Source organism: Nothoprocta perdicaria, unplaced genomic scaffold (assembly GCF_003342845.1).
Source record: "Nothoprocta perdicaria isolate Ctin4 unplaced genomic scaffold, notPer1 scaffold_2, whole genome shotgun sequence".
In the NCBI taxonomy this organism is placed as follows: domain Eukaryota; kingdom Metazoa; phylum Chordata; class Aves; order Tinamiformes; family Tinamidae; genus Nothoprocta; species Nothoprocta perdicaria.
The window spans coordinates 2,157,467-2,176,992 of NW_020455204.1; the positions used below are offsets into that span (position 1 = coordinate 2,157,467).

A 19,526-nucleotide genomic window follows, 5' to 3' on the forward strand; every position below is an offset into this window, starting at 1 on the left:
GCGCCGGGCGGAGGGAGGCGGGAACGGCTGCGCGTCCCCGCGCCGCCCCCGCGCGCGCCCCACCTGCCTGCGCGCCCCCGCGCGCGGCGCCGTTGGGGCCGTTGGGGCCGTTGGTGGCTGTGCGCGCGGGGGCGGCGCGGCGGGGCCGGAGCTACCGCGGCGCCGCACGGAGGATGCCGGCGCGGTGGCTGCCGAGCCTGGCCCCGCGCCACGGCACTGGGGGCGAGCGAGTAAACAGCTGCTGGCGGGGCCTCGCAGGCCGCCGCGCGCCCCCAGCTGCCCGCCAACCTGCCGAGCGCGCCCGGAGCCGCTCCGAGCCCGGCCCCGGCCCGCACACACGGGCACCCGGGGCCCCTTCCCGACCTCTCTCCGCCCCCGCCGCAGCCCCCGCGGCTGCTGGGCCTGCAGAGCGCCTGGAGACGCAGGTGGAAGCCAAACCTGCCCCTCGGGAATGCCCTCCACCTGCCCGCGGGGCAGCGGCCGCTTCTCCCTGCTCAGGCCTGCAGCTCCCCTCGTGGCTGCAGGGCCCCTCGCCAGCGCAGGGGGCACAAGGCTCCGGCCGGGCCCTGGCCCCCGCGCCCGCTCTGCCCTCTCGGCCCTTTCTGACCCCAGCCCAGCTAAGCCTGCGCCTTCCAGCACGGCCCACGGGTCCCAGCCGGGCTCAGCATGGTCCCAACCTTCCCCTCTTCCCAGCGCATGGCCCGGCTCAGCTCCCGCTTATTTCCATCACTAACGGTAAACTCTGTCTTTGCATCTCCCTGCCTAGGAGCTGCCCAGCAGCTTTGGCCTCCTCCTTGCCTTTCCCAAGGATTGCCTTTTTTTCTCCTCCTAATTGCTGGGATTAGCCTGAAGTGCTCAAAATACATCCTGTTTACTATCAAAGCTCACTCACAAAGCTTGTGTTCCTTCCCTATCATTTTTCCATTTCCCTTCTTTCCATTTCCATTCCTCAATTCAACAGTTTTAAGTGTCTCACATTGAAAGCCCCATGAACTATAATTTGCCCTCTCACATACCTATTTATATATTTATTTACACATTTTACACTTTCACAACATCTTTAAAAAAAAGCCTAATTCAGTTATCCTCTTTATCTTTTACAAAACTACATCAGTCAGCAGTGCCCTGTGTTTATCTCTCCACTTAAACAGTAAGAGTCTGGTTCTGAAGCTAAGATATCACTTAAATAATAGTGCCCGGCTCTGCTGCCGCTTACATCTTGCTCCTGAGGGCAACCGCCCGCTCTGTACTTAGGACAATGCAGTTTTGGCACCACCACTTCAAAAACCCATTAACCTTTACTCATTAGACCGCATAACATGGATTTATGTTTTAAATACAGAACTGAAATGTATACTTACTTTCTAAGCATTAATGCAAATAGGCTTATTTTTGACCTGCCATTTTTGATCTATTCATTTATTCACGGCTAACAGCAGAGCTTCCATTTATGCACTGGAGTTTTTTTCCTGTATTGTCATTTACTTATGCAAATTAAGTAGCTGTTGTACCTGAAATTAAATATGACTTAATTTAAAAAAATAACAGCCTAAAGGCAGGGTGTTCCATAGATTGGAAACTATGTCATAGGAAAATTCTGTGGAGCTAAATGCCTTTGAGCCACAAGCACAGCAATGTAAGGATCTTGTTTTCTAATTAATATAATTTAGGTGTTGCAATGAGCAATCATGGTTCCCTAAAAAGCAGCAAGAACAGATCACTTTAAATGGTGGCAAAAGGTAAACATCAATTATAATAATACCTAGTTCCTAGATTTCAAACTGCTTTAAAAAGGAGTAAAATATTGTTATTTCCATCTCACAAATACAGAATTAAATTCATGGACCCTTTTGTAACAAATAAACAAAATTCATTTTTAATATCACCAGTTCGTATATTCAATACATGACTGATTCATTATTGCTTTTGTATAGAAACACCAACACTTCGCAGTTGGTGAAGATCCATCACCAACTTATACTGAAGATACAAATTTGTCTCTCTAAAAGGAGATGAATTTCACCCCAGATTATCTTTTGTGCTGCCCAGCTCCAAAAGGTTCCATATTTTTTCTCACTTAGCTTTTTATATATATATATATATGTATATGTATGTATGTATGTATGTATAAACCACCACAAAGCTTCCTTTCCCAAGCCTGCATTGCATCCTCATTGTCTTCCACCTCATTCAGTGGACTGAACCATCTCAAGCAAACTGCATTCTGCCTTCCTTGCACACGAGCAAGAACATTACACTCAATTAGCTAATATACAGAAACACACAGTGAAGAATTAGCGCCATGCCCAGCACTTTTGTGGGAACCAGCAATACACTTCCAACTTCTGCATCTATGAGATATACAATAAAGACACCCTAAATCCATTAACGGAGCCGCAAAAGGTGGATAAAGTTATTTGCTTGGTGTTCCTGAAATGGGGGAAAACATTCAGCGCTCAACTCGAGAATAACCTGCACTTAGTCCTGCATCCGCAAGCCAAGCCCGGAGTTTCCTGGCGCTCCCTGGGATGGTTCTGCTCCCGCTCCAGCCTCCCCCGCAAAGCGGCTGTTGCAAGAGCTGCCACCACCAAACTCGTACTCTTGGTTCACACAGAATCCTACATAATATCCGAGGCTTTTTTTTCCCCCCCTCCTTAAACCGAGAGAAGTACTTGGGACATCTGTTTAAGCCTTCTGGTTGACTGGGGTGAAAGATTATATATTTCCTTAATTATTTAATTACTTGGAAGCCGCTGTGTAAATGAGGGTGCTATAAACAGTTTACATCTACTGCTTTTCAAGCTTAAATTCGGTGATATAACGAAATCAGAGAGTCCCTGTGCATTTAGGCAGGGAAGGACGGAGGGGAAAGAGTGACTGGGCAATTATAGGGAACTGTGGACACGCACAGAGTCAACAGGATGACCTACCATTTACCCTTTTAAAAATAATTGCTTAAAATGAATACTTTCAGTTCACTAAATATGTCTCTGAAAGAGGAACAATGATTTGAGGTGCAACCGTTAATTCTCAAAGACCATGTCCTATACCCACATTTTGGTTCTTCGTGAGGCGAAACAAGGAGAGCAAGGCTATGGCAGACCAGTCAAAATAAAAGTTTAAATCTCAGTCAGTGTTGCCTTGTTTAAACACCTAATTTCATCAACTGTAGTTTTTTTTTTTTTTTGTGGTCTTCTGTGTCTCTAGATCAACACCACTGCAGGAAAGCTTAAGGAACATCTCAGCCAAAAGCACCTTCTGGGATGCGAACTCTAGCACATACTCTCTAGTGCCACAGAGCCAGGGGGAGGTGATTGTACGCATACAATTTTATGCATTTTTAACTCTTGCACGCTGGGATTTCTTGATGAAGTGGTCTGGAGTGAGTGACAAACAGTCATAAAGATTCCCGACCACTCTGCACTGTGGAGATAAGGACGCTGGCTTTACATACCAACAGCGCCTATGAGTTTAAGGCTAATATATTTATATATTTGAAATTCTGTTCCACTTTCTTCAGCTCAGAGGATATACATTATAAATCCTAGCATGAACTCTATTTTCCCTTAGCAAGAGTAGATTTCATCTTTTGTTTTTAGGATGCAGGATGCTGTTTTAATTTAGGGATAGCATTTTTTTCTGTAGAGACAAGGGTAATCTCAAACTGCTGGAGGCAATAGAAGTCCTACAGGAGCTAAGAACCATTGTTCCTTCAGCAGCACCTTTAAGTCAGATTTTTCTAATCTTCTTGCAATCAGTGAGATGACAGCAGCTCCCCGATCAGAAATCTTGCCTAGAAAACCCAATCTAATCCAGGGAAGGAATTTTCATGTTTTTATACAAGTATTTTCCAGATCAGTTTCACTTTTCCATCCAGGCTGACACTGCTCTGAGGAGCCTGCAAGTGCAAGGCAGCGAAACAGGCTGCTGTAACCTAAACCATGATAATATAGCCCTTAATAACCATACCTGTGAGAAAGCAAAACTCCCACATGGGTCCCTGGGTAACAGGAGAAGAGAGGTTAAGAAGAGTGAAGATGATGAAAGGAAAAAAATAGAGCTCATAATCCTTGAATATCCCAACTTTTGTTCTCTGAAGATGACTTCTTATTCATCCACAGGTTTATATTTAATGTTTAATAAGAGATCACCCTAAAAACTGTGTCCATGTTGCTTCCATTTGAATCTCAAAGGGAAACAGAAGCAAGTGCCAAATCTGGACCTTCCGCAAACTTGTCAACACCTCTCTTTGATATTCAGTAAGAGTAATTTAGTCCTCTAGAACAATTACTCTTCACACTTGAAGATTACAGCTCTGACTGTAAAAGGATACGTTAATCTGCTCAATACCATTTTATATCCCACTAGACAAAATTACAAAACCATTAGAAAATCTTAAAAGCAGTAATTTCTATGGATGAAGCTAATATTTGGGGAATTTCACACAGACCATTTGCTGTCTTTTCTAACGACAAAACTAAGACAATAGAATAATATGCAGGTACCTAATTATTGTCCACATGCTACATCTAAATGACTGTTGTTAAAGGACAACAGGAAGAAGAAACACTAAATGCAAAATGAATAGCAGGAGAAGAATATGTCAAAAGGTAACAACAGAAATAAGAGGAATAGAAAAGAGATTTAGAAGAGAAATCCGCAGCATACATCTTGCTGTCTTCAACCTTGCAGCCCGCAATACTTAAAAGATCTCAGATTCAGACTCAACTCCTGGTGGGCCTTTCATTTTGTCAGCTCCAGGCAGCCAGGGGAGACAGCTCAGACAGAAGTTTTCAGGAAGAAAGACACTTTGCTTTGCTTTACCTTATCGATTTGAGAACACATACAGATGCAGGGGATTTTATTCGAGCTCAATTATGCACAAAAAGCAGGCAGCGACTTGTCAGATTTTGAAGGGAGAAGAGTGACATATTGAAAAGACAGTGACAAAATAACACAAAAAATAGGCCTACACCTGAGTGATGTATCTACCTACACTGTCACAGCACTGCTGTGCACGGAATATACTGCCTGTGACTTCTAGTGAATATCTCTGAAAGAGGGTAATGCTCTCTGATTGCTAATTTCCACCAAATAAATAAATAAATAAAAACTAAAAGCATCTTTCTGCCTATTATTACTTAATATCTTTCCCAGTTCTCCCACACTCTGTCAGCAAGGTGATTCAAACTGGTTGTCTAGCTCCTAAGCCATAAACTCTCACAACATGGAATGTATGTGCAGTCAAATTCTGTCTGCCCATCTCCTCCCTTTCCTAAACCAACCTTTTCTGCTTCTGAACAGTTCCCAAAATAAACCCCACTGTCTGCAGTGCCAAGCTGAAATCCCAACTCCCATGACATGGTAGTTGACATCTCTGAATTTCAGCTGGAACTGGTCATTCCAAAATTCCTCACCCAGATATTAATGATTTCAAACATACTAAAGATAAACCACTTTGAAAACTGTGAAATATTTCTAGATTTCTTCTGTGCTCCTGTTTTGGAGGCTCCTGTTGCAAGGTTAAGATGAAGATAAATCTGCATACAGCAACAGCCACAAGATCCACAAGGAGCAAGTTGCTAGCATACACATTTTCTTTTAATACTTAAGTCCTTATTATGAGTATTTTCCTCTACAATAAGGGGAAGCATTCTTTTTCTTAAGCATTGAACAATATTCATGCTGGAAATCCCATCTTAATTATACCACTAAATAAGGCCTGCAATCTGCACTTTTTCTTTAAAATCTTGTTTATGACTATTAAAGGCTTTTAACATTGAACGTGCTGCTAGGTATGGTACATGCATAGACTGTAACCTTAAAAAAAGTATCCTCTCTATGTATTAAGCAGTGCAGTCGTGAGAGAAGACTGTTAAGGTGTCCTAGGCCTTGGGATGACCACGCTTCTCAGCAGATGAGCTGCAGAGTCCGCCAACAAGGCACCCACCTGCCTTTAGCCTTGCCCTCGTTTTTCCAACTGGGAATAAAACAGCCACTAAGGAATCGGTGCAGCTCCCATAAGTGGAGATCGATGAACCTGTTATATTAGGAATTAAAAACAAAACAACAAAAAAAAGCACAACAGAGACTCTTAAAGCCTCTGTGTAGTCTGTCAGGGGGAATGAACCGGTTCTGTGTAAACAGGAATCATTTTGGTTGCTACACCAAGCTCATTAAATTACATCAAACACCTGAGCCATTAAATTAATGGCTGTTACTGGATGCAGTCTACCAAACAGTATACAGGGAGTAGCTCTGAACAGATAGAGATTAAAAAAAAAAATCTGGAAGGAGCTTTCCATTTCTGATTTTTGTGTCAGGAAGTCAAATAAATTAAAAAATTCCCAATCCCTTTTGAATATCCATTAGGAAGGCTTTGAGGAAAGATCTGGGTTTTTTTTTTTTTGATCTTGCTTCTTCTAGCCTATATAAAGATGAACACCATAGAGGGCAAACCTGTGAAACTGCCTATTGCCAGCGGGAGAGCAGCGGTGCTGGCAGGGAGGCAGTGGGGGCGAGCAAAGTTTCCCGAGTTTCCCGAGGAAACCAGCCCCTTTCCACCCGAGCTCCGAGGAGCTTCCCTGTTGCATCCTGCCAGGGCGCTGCGTTCCATGTGCAGAGCTGCCAGCTGAAATACTCACTGTCCTGCACTTTGATCCCTTCAGCCCCTCGCTCCCAATTTCTCAGAGGTTGAGCAAGGGGGTGGGTGCAAGGGGGCACCCCTGTCGCTCCACATCCTCGCTGTGAGCACGCAAGCTCCAAAAGGTGTTCCTGCTGTTCCAGGGAATCCTACCTCCTCCTCAGGAGCCACCGAGGCTGGAACAGTAACACATAACTGCACAACTTCTAGCCTTTTTACTCCTCCAACTTTAGGACTTTTGCCAAAGACAGAGCACTATTAGTCAAACTCCTGCTTCAGTATTTTCACATAAACTCACAGTGAGTGATGCTGTAGTCAGTCAGCCAACAGTTCAGCACACACTAGTTACAGCAACAACGTATATCCCTACCTACATTATCTGCTATCGTATCTCTTCAGTCCCATCTTATCCTTTTTAATTCGGCCAATTATAGCCTGCTGTATCTATTAAATTAAAAATATGTATCTCTAAATGCTTTCCACTTGCACGCACGTATACATGGACTCGTATCACACTGCTCTCATCCCACATTTGCCTATTTTCCTTTTCACACTGAGGCAATGTATAACCATGAAAAACACTTGGATCCTTCTGCTGAGAACTGTAATTCCAGAAATATTTCTCATGACATATGCTGCTTTAATAAATAAAATTACTTTCGCTATTAATTTTCCTCTTTTCATAAAGATGAAAGTTATAAGAAATGACTGTAATGCCAGGCAAATTGAAATCACCCCAGCTGCAGAATGAAACCAGGGTTTCAGAAAGGTGGTATGATCTGAGCATCTAATGGAGATGATTTTGTATTCACTTACTGCCATTTGGCTCCTTTAGCCTTCAGAGTAATGCCAGTCTTTTTACAGAGACAAGGTAGAAGAATGAAAAAACCCTCACTGTCAGATCAGGAATAGGGAGCAGACGAGTGCAGTATTGAGCAGGAACTGATGTGGACTGACAGCTGCCTCAGAAGCATCCTAGAAGCATCTCCTACATGAAATGTATAGGAACAGAGGGAACTGCACTGATTAATATCATGGAAATATCTTAACAAAGTAGTTAAGAACTAGTAGAAATACCTCATGAAAAATACACTTTGGAGAAAGGAAAAAAAGGAAAACACTTAATCTTAGATATATCACATATAGATTCACCTAGGAGAACTATTGAAGAAAATTACTGTGTTGAATAGTTCTTGATTCTGGCTATAGAGCCATTAAATTTCTATTCCTCAGAGTACTGCTATCAGTTTCAGAGCAAAGGGGGGTATATAAAGATGATGAAGTATGACTTCAGACACATAAACACTACATGCCTGTTCAACACTCAGCTGTGCTCTTCACACTGCTACTAAATTTTAAAAGGACTTAAAAATGACAAAGCTTTCAGTCAAAGGCTAGCGGAATTTGTAGTAAAAAAAGAAAATGCTGATGCAAGCTAATCAAAAATTAAAGGTTTTACTTAGGTTTGCTTCTAGAAGCCTAAATTTACCTTTTTTGTTTGCTTCGTTTTCATCATACACTAGTCTTCACTGATGTAACACAGTTCTTACCATTTATCTCTACAATAGAGCTAGGATTAATAACTTGTGGTAAGAAGCTATAAGAACTGATCTGATAATCAGATAGCAGACAAACAACATACAAACATAAAAACTACAGGCCTTTCATGGATTTTTATCTTTAAAATTCTGCTCTCCTACTAATTTTATTTTTTAAAAAATCATATTTAAACTTTTTTTGATAGAGAGGACCTAACCTAAGTTTAAAACTAACCCCACAAAGTGCCTCAATGTGCCTCTCTGAACCATATCCAACAATCAGCAGGTAGCATCATCAAATTATGGATTTATTCATCGCACATTTGTAAAAGGACACTCTCCCCATAGTATGCCAGCAAACCAGCACATTTCAAATGCTTTCTAGGGTGGATAAAACAGCTGCTGCTCTGCTTTTAATATCCAACTTTAAAACTAGCTACTTTTTGTCCTGCAATACACTAGAACCTTATGACAATCTCTCTTCTATACGAAGAAATCTTCAAATTACTTCAACATTATTGTTCCCTTAGAAATTCATCTGCTTTACAAAAGAGGAAACTTTTCTAAGGGGAAAAAGAATAGAAAAAAATCACTGTTTAATATCCACTGGCACAAGCCATAGTTTTAAACCCCCATGCTCGTATCTCCGGGGATTTAGATTTATTGGCATCTTTACTAGTTGGGTCTTGGAAGCTTGCAAAGTCAGCCAGAAAGAACAGCGTGTGTATATATTGAGACCAAAAACTCTGTGAACGACGGACATTTTTCACTGATGAGTTCTGTTTTTCCAAGAGAATGAAGCGAAGCACTGTAAATAACATGCTGGGCAGAGGTTGAAAAAGTTATCTAGCTTTTTATAGCCAACTTTAAGACTTCGTTGCTTATGGAGCTCCTGGTCTTAGTCCAATCGCTAGGAAAGTTTCATTTGCAGAGTTAACTCCTTGCTCCCCTCTTTTGAGAGGGCTGGTGTTAAGACTGGCATGAGACAGAACTAATCCACGTGCATTGATCACAGTCTTGCAGTTACAACTTTAAAAAGCCTGGGCAGGGGATGGATGAGTAGAGTTACATTAAAATTACAAATGAAAGGCAAGGGTTAAAGAAAGAAAATGGTTTGCCACTGGCCAAAGAACAACTGCCAAGGACAGAGTCGGAAAAGAAATTTTGAGACTCTCATTATAGGAGCAAGTAGAATCACGGTTTATTTCTTCTTTCCCGCTTCCTTCCCACCCCCAAATGGAGCATATCTGCCATGCTGGACAAGAGAAAAAAAAGTCAAATTAATCGACGTAACTAAGATACAAAGATTCTCCAAAAGCTAGCTTTTTGCACACAGAATGTCTGCCTGCTTAAATATGAACATTAATATTAATAAATTTAATACCGAAGCAGAGAAAACCACACTAATTCTCTTCCAAACATCTACTTATAGAAAAATGATTCTGTGATTCCTGTTCCCTGAGAAGGGCTGTCCCCTCATTACGTGTTTTAAGGAACCAAATTACCCCAGATCTAAGCTTTAATTAAAAAAAAAGGTTACTAGATTTGAAACAACAATAACCTCCTGAACACAAATTCCATTTAATGAAGGCAAACATACCTTCCTTAATCTGCAGGCAGGTGACACGCAGGGTATGAGCTTTCCTGTCCTCTGCTGGTGCTGGGAACTCTGCACCTGAGCAATACGCAATTACTGCACAGAGCAGAGAAAGCCAAAAGGAAATGGAGCCAAGTAAAAAAAGACCAGAAAGGACAAAAGACAAGGAATTAAGAATGGGAAGAGCTGATGTGGTTCCAGTCTCCCAAACCTTTAATTTGGCAGCGTGTTGCAAAAGAGGAAAAGAAGAGACAGTGATTAAGAAAACGTACATGTCCTTTAGCCTAGACTATAATCATAAAATTAAGTGCAATTCATAGAGCTGATTTTATTTACAAATCAAGCCACAGAATTATAGAATACTTTGGTTTAGAAGGGGCTCCTGAGGAGTTTTCAGTTCATTCTTTGGAAGCTTCCTGCGCTCCTATCTCTATACCCCAACCAGAACTGGTTTCCTCATACAGCTGAACAGAAGTTTCATAGTGCTATTAGGCAGGAGTAGAGGAAAAGCAATGAAATACTCACTAAGATCACACAGAAAGCAAGGCAGACTGTTAAGGCAAGATATTGCCAACAGGGTATAGCAAGGGCATGAGTTCTCTCTGGCTAAGCAGAGGTGTTGGCTGACCTGCCCAGCCCTCCCCATGGGTCCTGCATTAAGCAGCTGGCTTCTCCTGGCAGGTGAGGAAAATATCCATCAGGGAGACCTCTTTTGCTTAACCTCTGAATACTTTCTAGTCAGTAAAAGCGAGCAGTAAAAACCTGCGGTCACTGAATGGCACTAAGTAGAAAAATATCTTTTTCAGAGCTGATATGTGGAGAAGAACCCAAGCATTTTACAGCTACATTATAAATAATGAGCCATCTACTGAAAAGATTAAAGACAGTTCTCCCTAGGCAGGGAGAACTTAACCATCCCCTGAACAGATGTTTTTATCTTCCTACCATATTAAGATGCATAAATATGTTCAACCATTACACTATTGTTACTATTTTGTTTTAAATAGAAACTTAAAAACAAGGGCAAAAATCAGCTAACTTCACACCCTTGTGATTTCTGGGATGTCACTAATGATTTCATTCTTCTGTTTTTATCTTGGCTCGGCATCCTCTTATGCTCATTTTCACAGAGAGTGTTAAAAGTGCTAAAAAGATCAGTATTTGTTCAGAAAATTGCAACCAATCGTGAACATGCTCAAATAACCACCAATTCTCTTGGTGCCCCATACATGGCTCAACCCTGAGCCTCACCAGACTGAGACAATCTCAGCACACATGGATAGACAGAAATTACTTCAAGCTCTTTCCCTTTCTCTGCAATCTGATTCCAATGGTGCTGTTTCTCCCAGAAGACAAATGTTCCACGTCGCAGATGTCCAGGAGCTGGGAGGGCACTTGCCAGTTGAGAAGACATTCTAGGAGGAGAGTAACCCAGAGCTATTCCCGCTCCATAGTAAAGATCAATTATCCTTAACACTTTGCAGCCTTGCATATGAACATCTGAATTACAGTATATTCTGTGCATGAAAATACGCAGGGAACAATTACCAAAGATGGACATCAAGATCTGTATTACAACAGATTATTATTACCCCCTCCCCTGAGAATGTGCCAGGAATATACAAATACTGTATAAGAAACCATATGGAGAAGTTACTGACACACTGAGCTCAGCCATCAAAATACTCCTTCCACAATCACCACCCACCCACAGACTCATGAATACCATCATCTGTGCACAGAGTTTAACTTTGTTTTATTAATAGTGGCAGGATATCTGAACCGAAGCAGCACCCTACTATATAAAGCAATATTTTTTTTTCCTGGCAAATTGATTGCTAATTCAGTTACTATAGAAACCATTCTGGAGGTTGCAAGAAAATAAAAGTCTCTATTTACACTCACACATGCACACACAAGCACAGAAAAGGAAGAATGTTGGAGAGTCCATGTACATGCAAGGCTATGAAGAAAAGTGTCCCTGTCCAAACAAAGAGTATTTAGTGACATAAATCCAGCTAAAACTCCTGCAACTCTACCTCTAATGATCAACCATGCAACGATTTCTCCCCATCATGGGCAGGGCAGTGGACATGCAAACCCCTCTGGTCCTAGCTGCACTATCAGGGCTCTTTTCTTCTATTTGAGAAGCAAGTAGGCAAAGGGCAGTAACACAGAGAGCATCTTTTTCTTGAAATGCAAAGAGATTTTCTGTGCACCCTGACGTTCTTCTAGCACATCAGGCAGGAAAGTATCAGGGCTAAGCAAATGTGCCTTTTTTCCTCCCATCCTGAAGCCAGTAGCAGATAATTTCAAAGAAATTTTAGCCATAGCTGAGTGACAGCAAACAAATTGGACAACAGAACGGGACACACACATTCAGACCTGCAGTCCTGCAGTAAAATTTAAGAGGAGACTGCTTTACCCCGGTTTATTTCTTTTCATACAGCGCTCTCATAAACATTTCATAAATAGTTCTACTAGGAGCATGCATGATTTATAAAATGTCTGGGATGAGAAGGCTGGCTCAGTCCCTACTAGAAAGAGCTAGCTTTCCCTCTCACATGCCGTTGTCTGCACATGTACAATTGAGTCAGCTGTAATTCCAACAACCTCAAATCTTCAGTACGAGAGATTAAAAACACTAGCTCTACTACTTCAAAAGAAAAAGGACTTCAATAGTAACGTATCCATAGAAAGCCATTTAGGCGTTTATTTAACTTTTCTCTATCATGAAATGCAAAGAGTTCTCCAAAAATTAAACCAAATGCCTTACGTGGAAACAACCACTTTAAGTGTTTAACAAATACATTTTTAAAAAAAAATGTTTATTTTCGGTTTATCCAGAACCAAAGTGCTTCTGTTAAAAACACCCCTAAAGCTTGGGCAATCTTTAAAAAGTCGGGCATTTTATTTCTCAGATTAGATGCGACCATGTATTTACAGAGAGCTCTGTAAAGTTCTATTTTATCACCTGATCCTGTATGTGAAGACACTCGCGGGGACAGTGGGCTGCAATACCATCTGCATGCAATGCATGACACACCAGCCTGTATTCTCAGCACTGACCCAGATGGTGCAGCACATTTGCTTTCCCCCTGCCTGGCTAAGAGCTTTGGATGAGAACAAACCATCTGAGGTTTAACCCAGGCAAAAGAAATGCAACGTTAGAGGGTTTTTCTCCCCAAATTGTTCACAGGTTTGGGTTTGTACAGCTCTGGAATGTCAGATGACACTAGCAGCTTTTTATTTTTTTGCATGGGCATTCGTAGCCACGTCTCTCTTGGATCTGGGTTTTCTCACTCTGCTCCATGTCATCTGTACTGGAGGACTGCCACGCATTCTACACAGAGCATTCAAGAGGGCTTTGAAAATGCACCTGGGAGCAAATGAGACCAAAATATTTTCTCCTACTCAGCTCCTGCCGCATACTGTGCCTGTTCAACAGCAAGACTACATGACATATCTGCAGGGAAAGTCAAGATGTTGGCACTGACTCACAAAGCCCTCAACAACCTTTAGGCAGTCTGAGGCACTCCATGTGCTAGTTATACTTGTCACCATAGCTGAGACACGCTCGAGCGTTCCCAGCACCAAGTGCCTCCAGGCTGCAGGCAGCTTTCGACACCCAGGACTCTTGCCTAGCACTGTCTTCATCTATGGGCAGACCTAAATCCAAGCCAAGAGCATCATTTTCACCATTTTCTCTATTTTCTCATAGTGCTGCCTGGATACTGCGCTGGTTTGGTGTGTATCTTCTGTTGGAAGATGATCTTTTACTTCAAAATGTTTTTCTTATTAAAGAAAAATAATATCAAATTAAGGGAAATACTTGTAAAATTTAAAAAACAACTATTGCACTGGTGTCTATTATCTATGCTAACATATTCATTTGTCAGTCTATAAGGAGACTGCTATCTGGAGACAGGAACAACACTTTTTTAAAATACCGTAAACCTCCAAGTATGGAGGTCACGGCACCTGTCTTTAAACTCTCTAACCTTGATGCTCAAAAATTAGGTGTGAGATACGGCAACCACCATCTCTCCTAATGTGGGAACTCACATTGTCAGGCAGAAACACTCTTTTACACACATTGCTCACTTCTCCAGCACTTGTTTCCCTCACGTGTGAAAATCTAGAATACTCTTGACACTCTACCCTGCAGTAATGAACAAGTTACCCTTCATCAAGCAAAGCTAACACTTAACTTCAAGAATGCTTAATAATTTCATTAGCTTCTTTGTGAATACTTGTATTAATGGGATTAGAGCCAAGGCACTCACCAGCCTGAGGAGTTCACGACTGACTGTCTCTGTGGGACTCTAGCAGATATTGCAGGGAAAAATGGGTCCAAAGTCATGCTGTCATCAGCCAGATCATAACTGTTGGGTCTAAACATTGTCAGGCTGACAGTATTTATTAGTCAAAGCTTTTTGAAAAGAAAATGGAATGAAATGGAAGGGCTTTTTGCAAAGTGATCCAGGATACAGTTTGGAATCACCGTCAGTATTTCTCAGTTCTTCAGCCTCGTTGAGGGTTGCAGTCAGAAGACAGCACATTTAACAGAAATTTGCAGAGAGATGCTAATTAACACCATACAGAGCAATGAAGATGGATGGTCACAGGTGCAAAATGGAAATAAATGCCACAAGAATTGAAAATATTAAAACAGAGCTAGGCACATAGCACTGGATAGATGAGCAGAGACTTAAGTTCTATCATTGCAGTCACAGGCAGTCACAGACACGTAGCTCAGAGATACAAGGCAGAGAGAGCATCTCCAGGCCCTTTCCACACACCACAAGCCACAAAACATCCAGCAAATCCTATCACAAACACACAAGGGCCATGAAAACTAGAACATACCTCAGCAAAGCAGGAGATACTAGAGACAACATGGAGATCTGAAGTCTCCACCACAGCAGGGAGTTCGCTGCTCAGATGGGCACGCGAGGGGCCACCACCCTGAGCAAGGCAGAGATGCTCCTGGCACCAGAGACCCCACAGTGCAGGGACAAGGAGCACGGCCGAGCTGTCACCCTGCGTGCTGGGAGCCTCTTGCTGCAGGGAGGCCACCAGAGCTGAACACAGGCAAGTTCCTTCCAACACCTGAGATTTCTTGGAGCAAGTTTTGGCTTGTTCCAAGAAGCGCAAGTCTCACCGAGACCAAGCAAACACGGCAGAGGACAATTAAGAGAAACAGACTCAGAATTTTTATAGAGGTCTCAACCACCAAGAGTACCATTAACAAATATATGATAAACATTGCATAACTGGGAAACATTGGTGTTTTCTTCTCCATCTTTTTAAGCCCCTCCGGAATAAAACTTCCCCACATTATCCTTCAGCATAGAGAACCTCAGCAACCTCCTCCCAACAGGACGTCACTTTTTGGGCAGCTCCCTCAGTGCCCCGTGTCAAATCCCGTCACATCCCTTACAACCAGGCAAAGGAGAAGCAGGAGTTAAGCTCCAGCTGAGAAAGCGTCGCAACAGTGTGAACTTACATTGAAGAAATTGGTCTTGTTCCTCTCGCAGAAGAGGCCCTGCGCCGGCATGTGCTTCAGCTGCTGCCAGGGGCTGCCGCTGCCCAGCAGCACGTCGCGGGCCCACTGCAGGTTCTGCGGGGAAGAGCAGGGCATGTGAGTCACTCGGGCTCTGCATCCGCACCATAGCTGTGAGATCTGCACGTTCCCTGCCTTTCATTCATTTATGAATAAAATAAATTTAAAATCCTATAAATTTTATTTATCTGATAACTTCCTTTCTCATTTTCCTGGGAGCTGCTGTGTAATAGTTAAAGCTTTAGCTAAGAATATGTTTGGATTTTGTGATGTCCCTCTGCGGAACCTTTCTTTAAACTGACTTGGACTTACCGTCATTCCCTTGAGATCCACCAGTCATCTCCAGGCTCCTAGAGAAATCTGAAGTGTAAATGCACTAATGCATCTTACTATTTCTCTTTCTAGTGTTAAAAGTTGAATTACAGTTATCAGGATAAAATATTTTCTGCACAAAACAACATGTTTCTCCCCAGACATTGGAAGGAATCGTTCAGTGTGTCCTAGAGGTTTCCTCCATGCACCAAGACCCCTTACAGACCACCCTGGCAACCCTGGACTTCCCGTCTTGCCCACAGCAGGGTGCCCAGTTGCTGCAGGGTGCCCAGCTCTCCTCCCATGGCTGACACTGCAGCTCTAAAGACACAGCCTGGGCAGCTGACATGTCAAACGGACAAGGCAACCTTTAAGCTTAAACTGTAGCTTAAACTGAAGAAGCTCCCTTGAGGAGCTCAGTGTGTGATATGAGCATCTCTTGCACAGGGTGGAAACCAGGGACAGCTGTTGTTGGCTCTGGGCAAAACAAACCGCTCAGGAGCACTAACAGATGGGCCAGTTCTTAACTGTAAGGTTTCACTGACACAGGTTGTGCTTTACTCCAGTTGATTCATGACTTCTTAGCTGAGTATTAAACTGGCTTTTTTTTTTTCTTTTTTTTTTTTAAAGATTTGAATATGATAGTTTTAATATAGAAAAGAAAAAAAGAAATAGGAAGAGATATTGTTCTACAGAGGCAAGTGACAGTGCTGAATTGATTCGCATGGGCTGGAGATCTCATCTGCAAAGCAGAAATTTTTATTATTCAGAAGTAATTGGAAGCATAAAGAGATTCTACTAACCAGGAAAACAAAATTTAAAAAATTGCTTGATGTTTGTGCTTCACGGCTTAATGAACTGTCATGTTCATACGTGCTCATATGAGTCTTACAGCTAAAACTATTTAAAAAAAGAAAAAATGGAAAACTTGAAGATACCACTACCAACTTTCATATATAAATCCCAGTCTATATGTTATTTTCTTTTTGTAGTTGATACGGTTATTATTTATGAATGAAAGTTTTATACTGAAAATGCTAAGAAATTGTTAAGTGGAGTGTCACACTCTGGTGACGTGCTAGGTACATTATACTGACCCTCCATATGCATGTACTTGGAACATATAATTCATTGGCTGTTATTGAACAAGATGATGACCGTAACCTAGCTAGGAGCAAAAAAGATCATTCAAACAAATGGGGCAATTACACGGTAACTTCACACAATCAAAACTAATGGGAATAAAAGATGTAGTTACAGATTTTCCACTGCCCTCCTTAAATCAGCATGATCAGTTATTCCCCGTAAACACGGCTGAGCAGGTCTCAGCTCATTAGATTTCAGTCTGCTCCGCTCGCTTTTTAGCCGATGGAGTTATTAGGAGTGGGTGAAGGAATCCAGGACATAGCAGAAGGGATTTATTCTTCTTGGCACACTGTTTGCCAGCCTGAAGTGCTGGATTTAGCTGGCTGACTCAGGGCAATTACCGAGTACTCTTTCCAGTTCAGCAATTGCCTCCCACATCCTCATCACCCCAAGATTCAAAGGCAAGATGACTGACAGCAACTTGCAGAAAAGTTTACCTGCATTATCAGAATGTAAAAGGAAAATCTCTCATGGTCAGATAAGTGGAAATCTGAATCACCTCAGAGATGGATATCCCTTAACTCCATGGTGGCAAAAGCCACTTTTGCCTAACCCAGGACCTCTGAAGTGTTGCTGAGAGGTCTATAAAATGCCCTCATACACCTCACTTCCTCCTCCCATATGCTTTTATAGCCTGTTAGATAGGCTTGGTCTCATTAAGAACTAGTGCAACGGGATCAAACAAAAGCAGAATAAACAAACTACTGAGCTTGAAGGTTCGTTTTCAGTGAACCAGTACACCCAAACTGCTGCTAATCAAAATACCTAGATATATTCAGCTAATATGTTATGTTTGTAAGTGTGCCTACAAAGTAAGTCTACAGATTTTTGATTTTTGTATTATGTCTAGGGTGACTGAACGGTTGCACAGTATTGACCTTATACTATACCTGACATAATGAATGTAGTTTGAATTAGAAAGACTTTCGCATAAAAGTAATTATCAACACAATGACTGCTGCTTTCCTAGAAATGATGATGCAAAAGACACATTGTCAGTACGGTGAGCCAGGCCTGGGTTTCTCTGTTGGAAAGTGCATCATGATTACTGCCTCTGGACTCAGTATAGGAAGCCTTAAACTCAGGTTACCTACACCCAGCTGATGATTAATATTATAAAAGCTACAGATAAAATGATATGGCAGTGAATTCACACTGTCTTTGTGAGCCAAAGTTCATAATCTCATCTTGTAAATGTAGAAGAGGATACTTCACCTGAAATAGTATCGAGAGCTGTAATACATTGCATGATACTGGATTTTTTTCTAATATTTTTTAAAAATCACTTGACAAAACAGGTCAACTGCCACTTCTAGTCAGGGTACCCTCAGATCAGCTAATGAACACTAGCAGTTTGTCAAGTACTCCAGTTTTATATTACTGATATTACACCATGAAGCTAGCAAATAACTGTTAAAAGTCATTAGGGGCTCTGTTGATAACAGATGATCCAATTTAAGAGAAACTAAGTCATGCAAACAATATCTGTGAGAAGCATCTTCAAGGATTTGAAAAGTATTTTTAGTTCCATAATAAAAAAGTATATAAATAAGTATTTTTATTTCCTGACAATCTGTTGGTTGAATAATATCAGACCCACTCTATGTATCTCCATGATCAGATAAGGTAAATACTCAATTTGCACAGAATTTGTTAATTATAGTGATGAACAACATCCTGCCATTTTGGAAATAAAAATCTAACATCACAAGGGACAAAGAATGCTCTTCAGGACAGACAAGAGAAGGTGAATGTGAAACTAAAAGCCCTGCCCAAACTGGCAATGAAATAACTTCTGAAAATTCACCTCCGCTTTCTTGCGCGGTTATTCAGTATGAGAAAAATGCAGCTATGCACAGATTTGCTGTGATAACAGAATAATATAAAGAAAAACAGTCTCTAAAGAGTAAGCAGAATTTTGGGGGTGGGAGGGGAAGAAAACAGAAAGCATAGCCAAAATGTTGAAAGATTTTCAAAAGGATGTTTAAAAAAATAAAAAGAACAGCCCAAAGACTATTTTTACTAATCGCCGATCAGCAAAATGGGTAATAGTGTAACATGAGAGAAAACAGCTTGCATATGGAAAGCTTGTTGTTCTGTGCACTATGGAGACCTGCCAGTCTTCTGCTTTCCTGGCCAACCATGAATTTTGGCCACCAGTCTAAATTCTTCATAGAAATTCCTGGCACTGGCACATAAATGCTGATTTTTCCAACATGGTTATATGTATTTGAAAATTAACGTCAGCTTCCTAAAATTTACCAATAGTTTGGTCTGCCTCAACAGCAACTCTACCTGATCTGAGTTATCTAAGTATTTTTGAGTGGGGTGGGAGGGGCTGGGTTTTGAGCAGGATATCTAAGTATTCTTCTCACTCTGGTTACTGCTGCAGTAGCTGCCTTTTGTGTTTTCATTTTGTTTAGCCATAAAAATCCCACCAAGGATATAGCAGGGTATTATAATCACAGGTATCACAGATGCTTGACATTGCTCTGAGAAAGTACTTGAATCAGTAGCTTAAGAAAGAAAATTATGACTTGAGAGAGTGTGCAGTATACATATCTATACTAGTAAGAAGATATTTTTTAACACTGCTGAGTGGTTGTTTATCATGCAGCAAAATTAATTTTAAAAGGACAGTAAAACCCAACAGTCCTAGTTTAATCTGATAACTACTGGTCTCAAACAGGCAAGATCCAAGTTTATCGAGTTCCAAGGGGAGAG

At 41.6% G+C, this 19,526-nt stretch overlaps 1 protein-coding gene across 1 annotated transcript in view; it reads right to left on the minus strand.

Annotated features, from left to right (window-relative positions):
• CABIN1 (calcineurin binding protein 1) overlaps positions 1–19,526 on the minus strand; it is a 93,205-nt gene that overhangs the window by 40,824 nt on the left and 32,855 nt on the right. Inside the window, exon 28 of the mRNA XM_026037611.1 lies at positions 15,288–15,401. Within this exon, the coding sequence (XP_025893396.1) occupies positions 15,288–15,401 (114 nt within the window). The remainder of the gene's footprint in view (positions 1–15,287; positions 15,402–19,526) is intronic.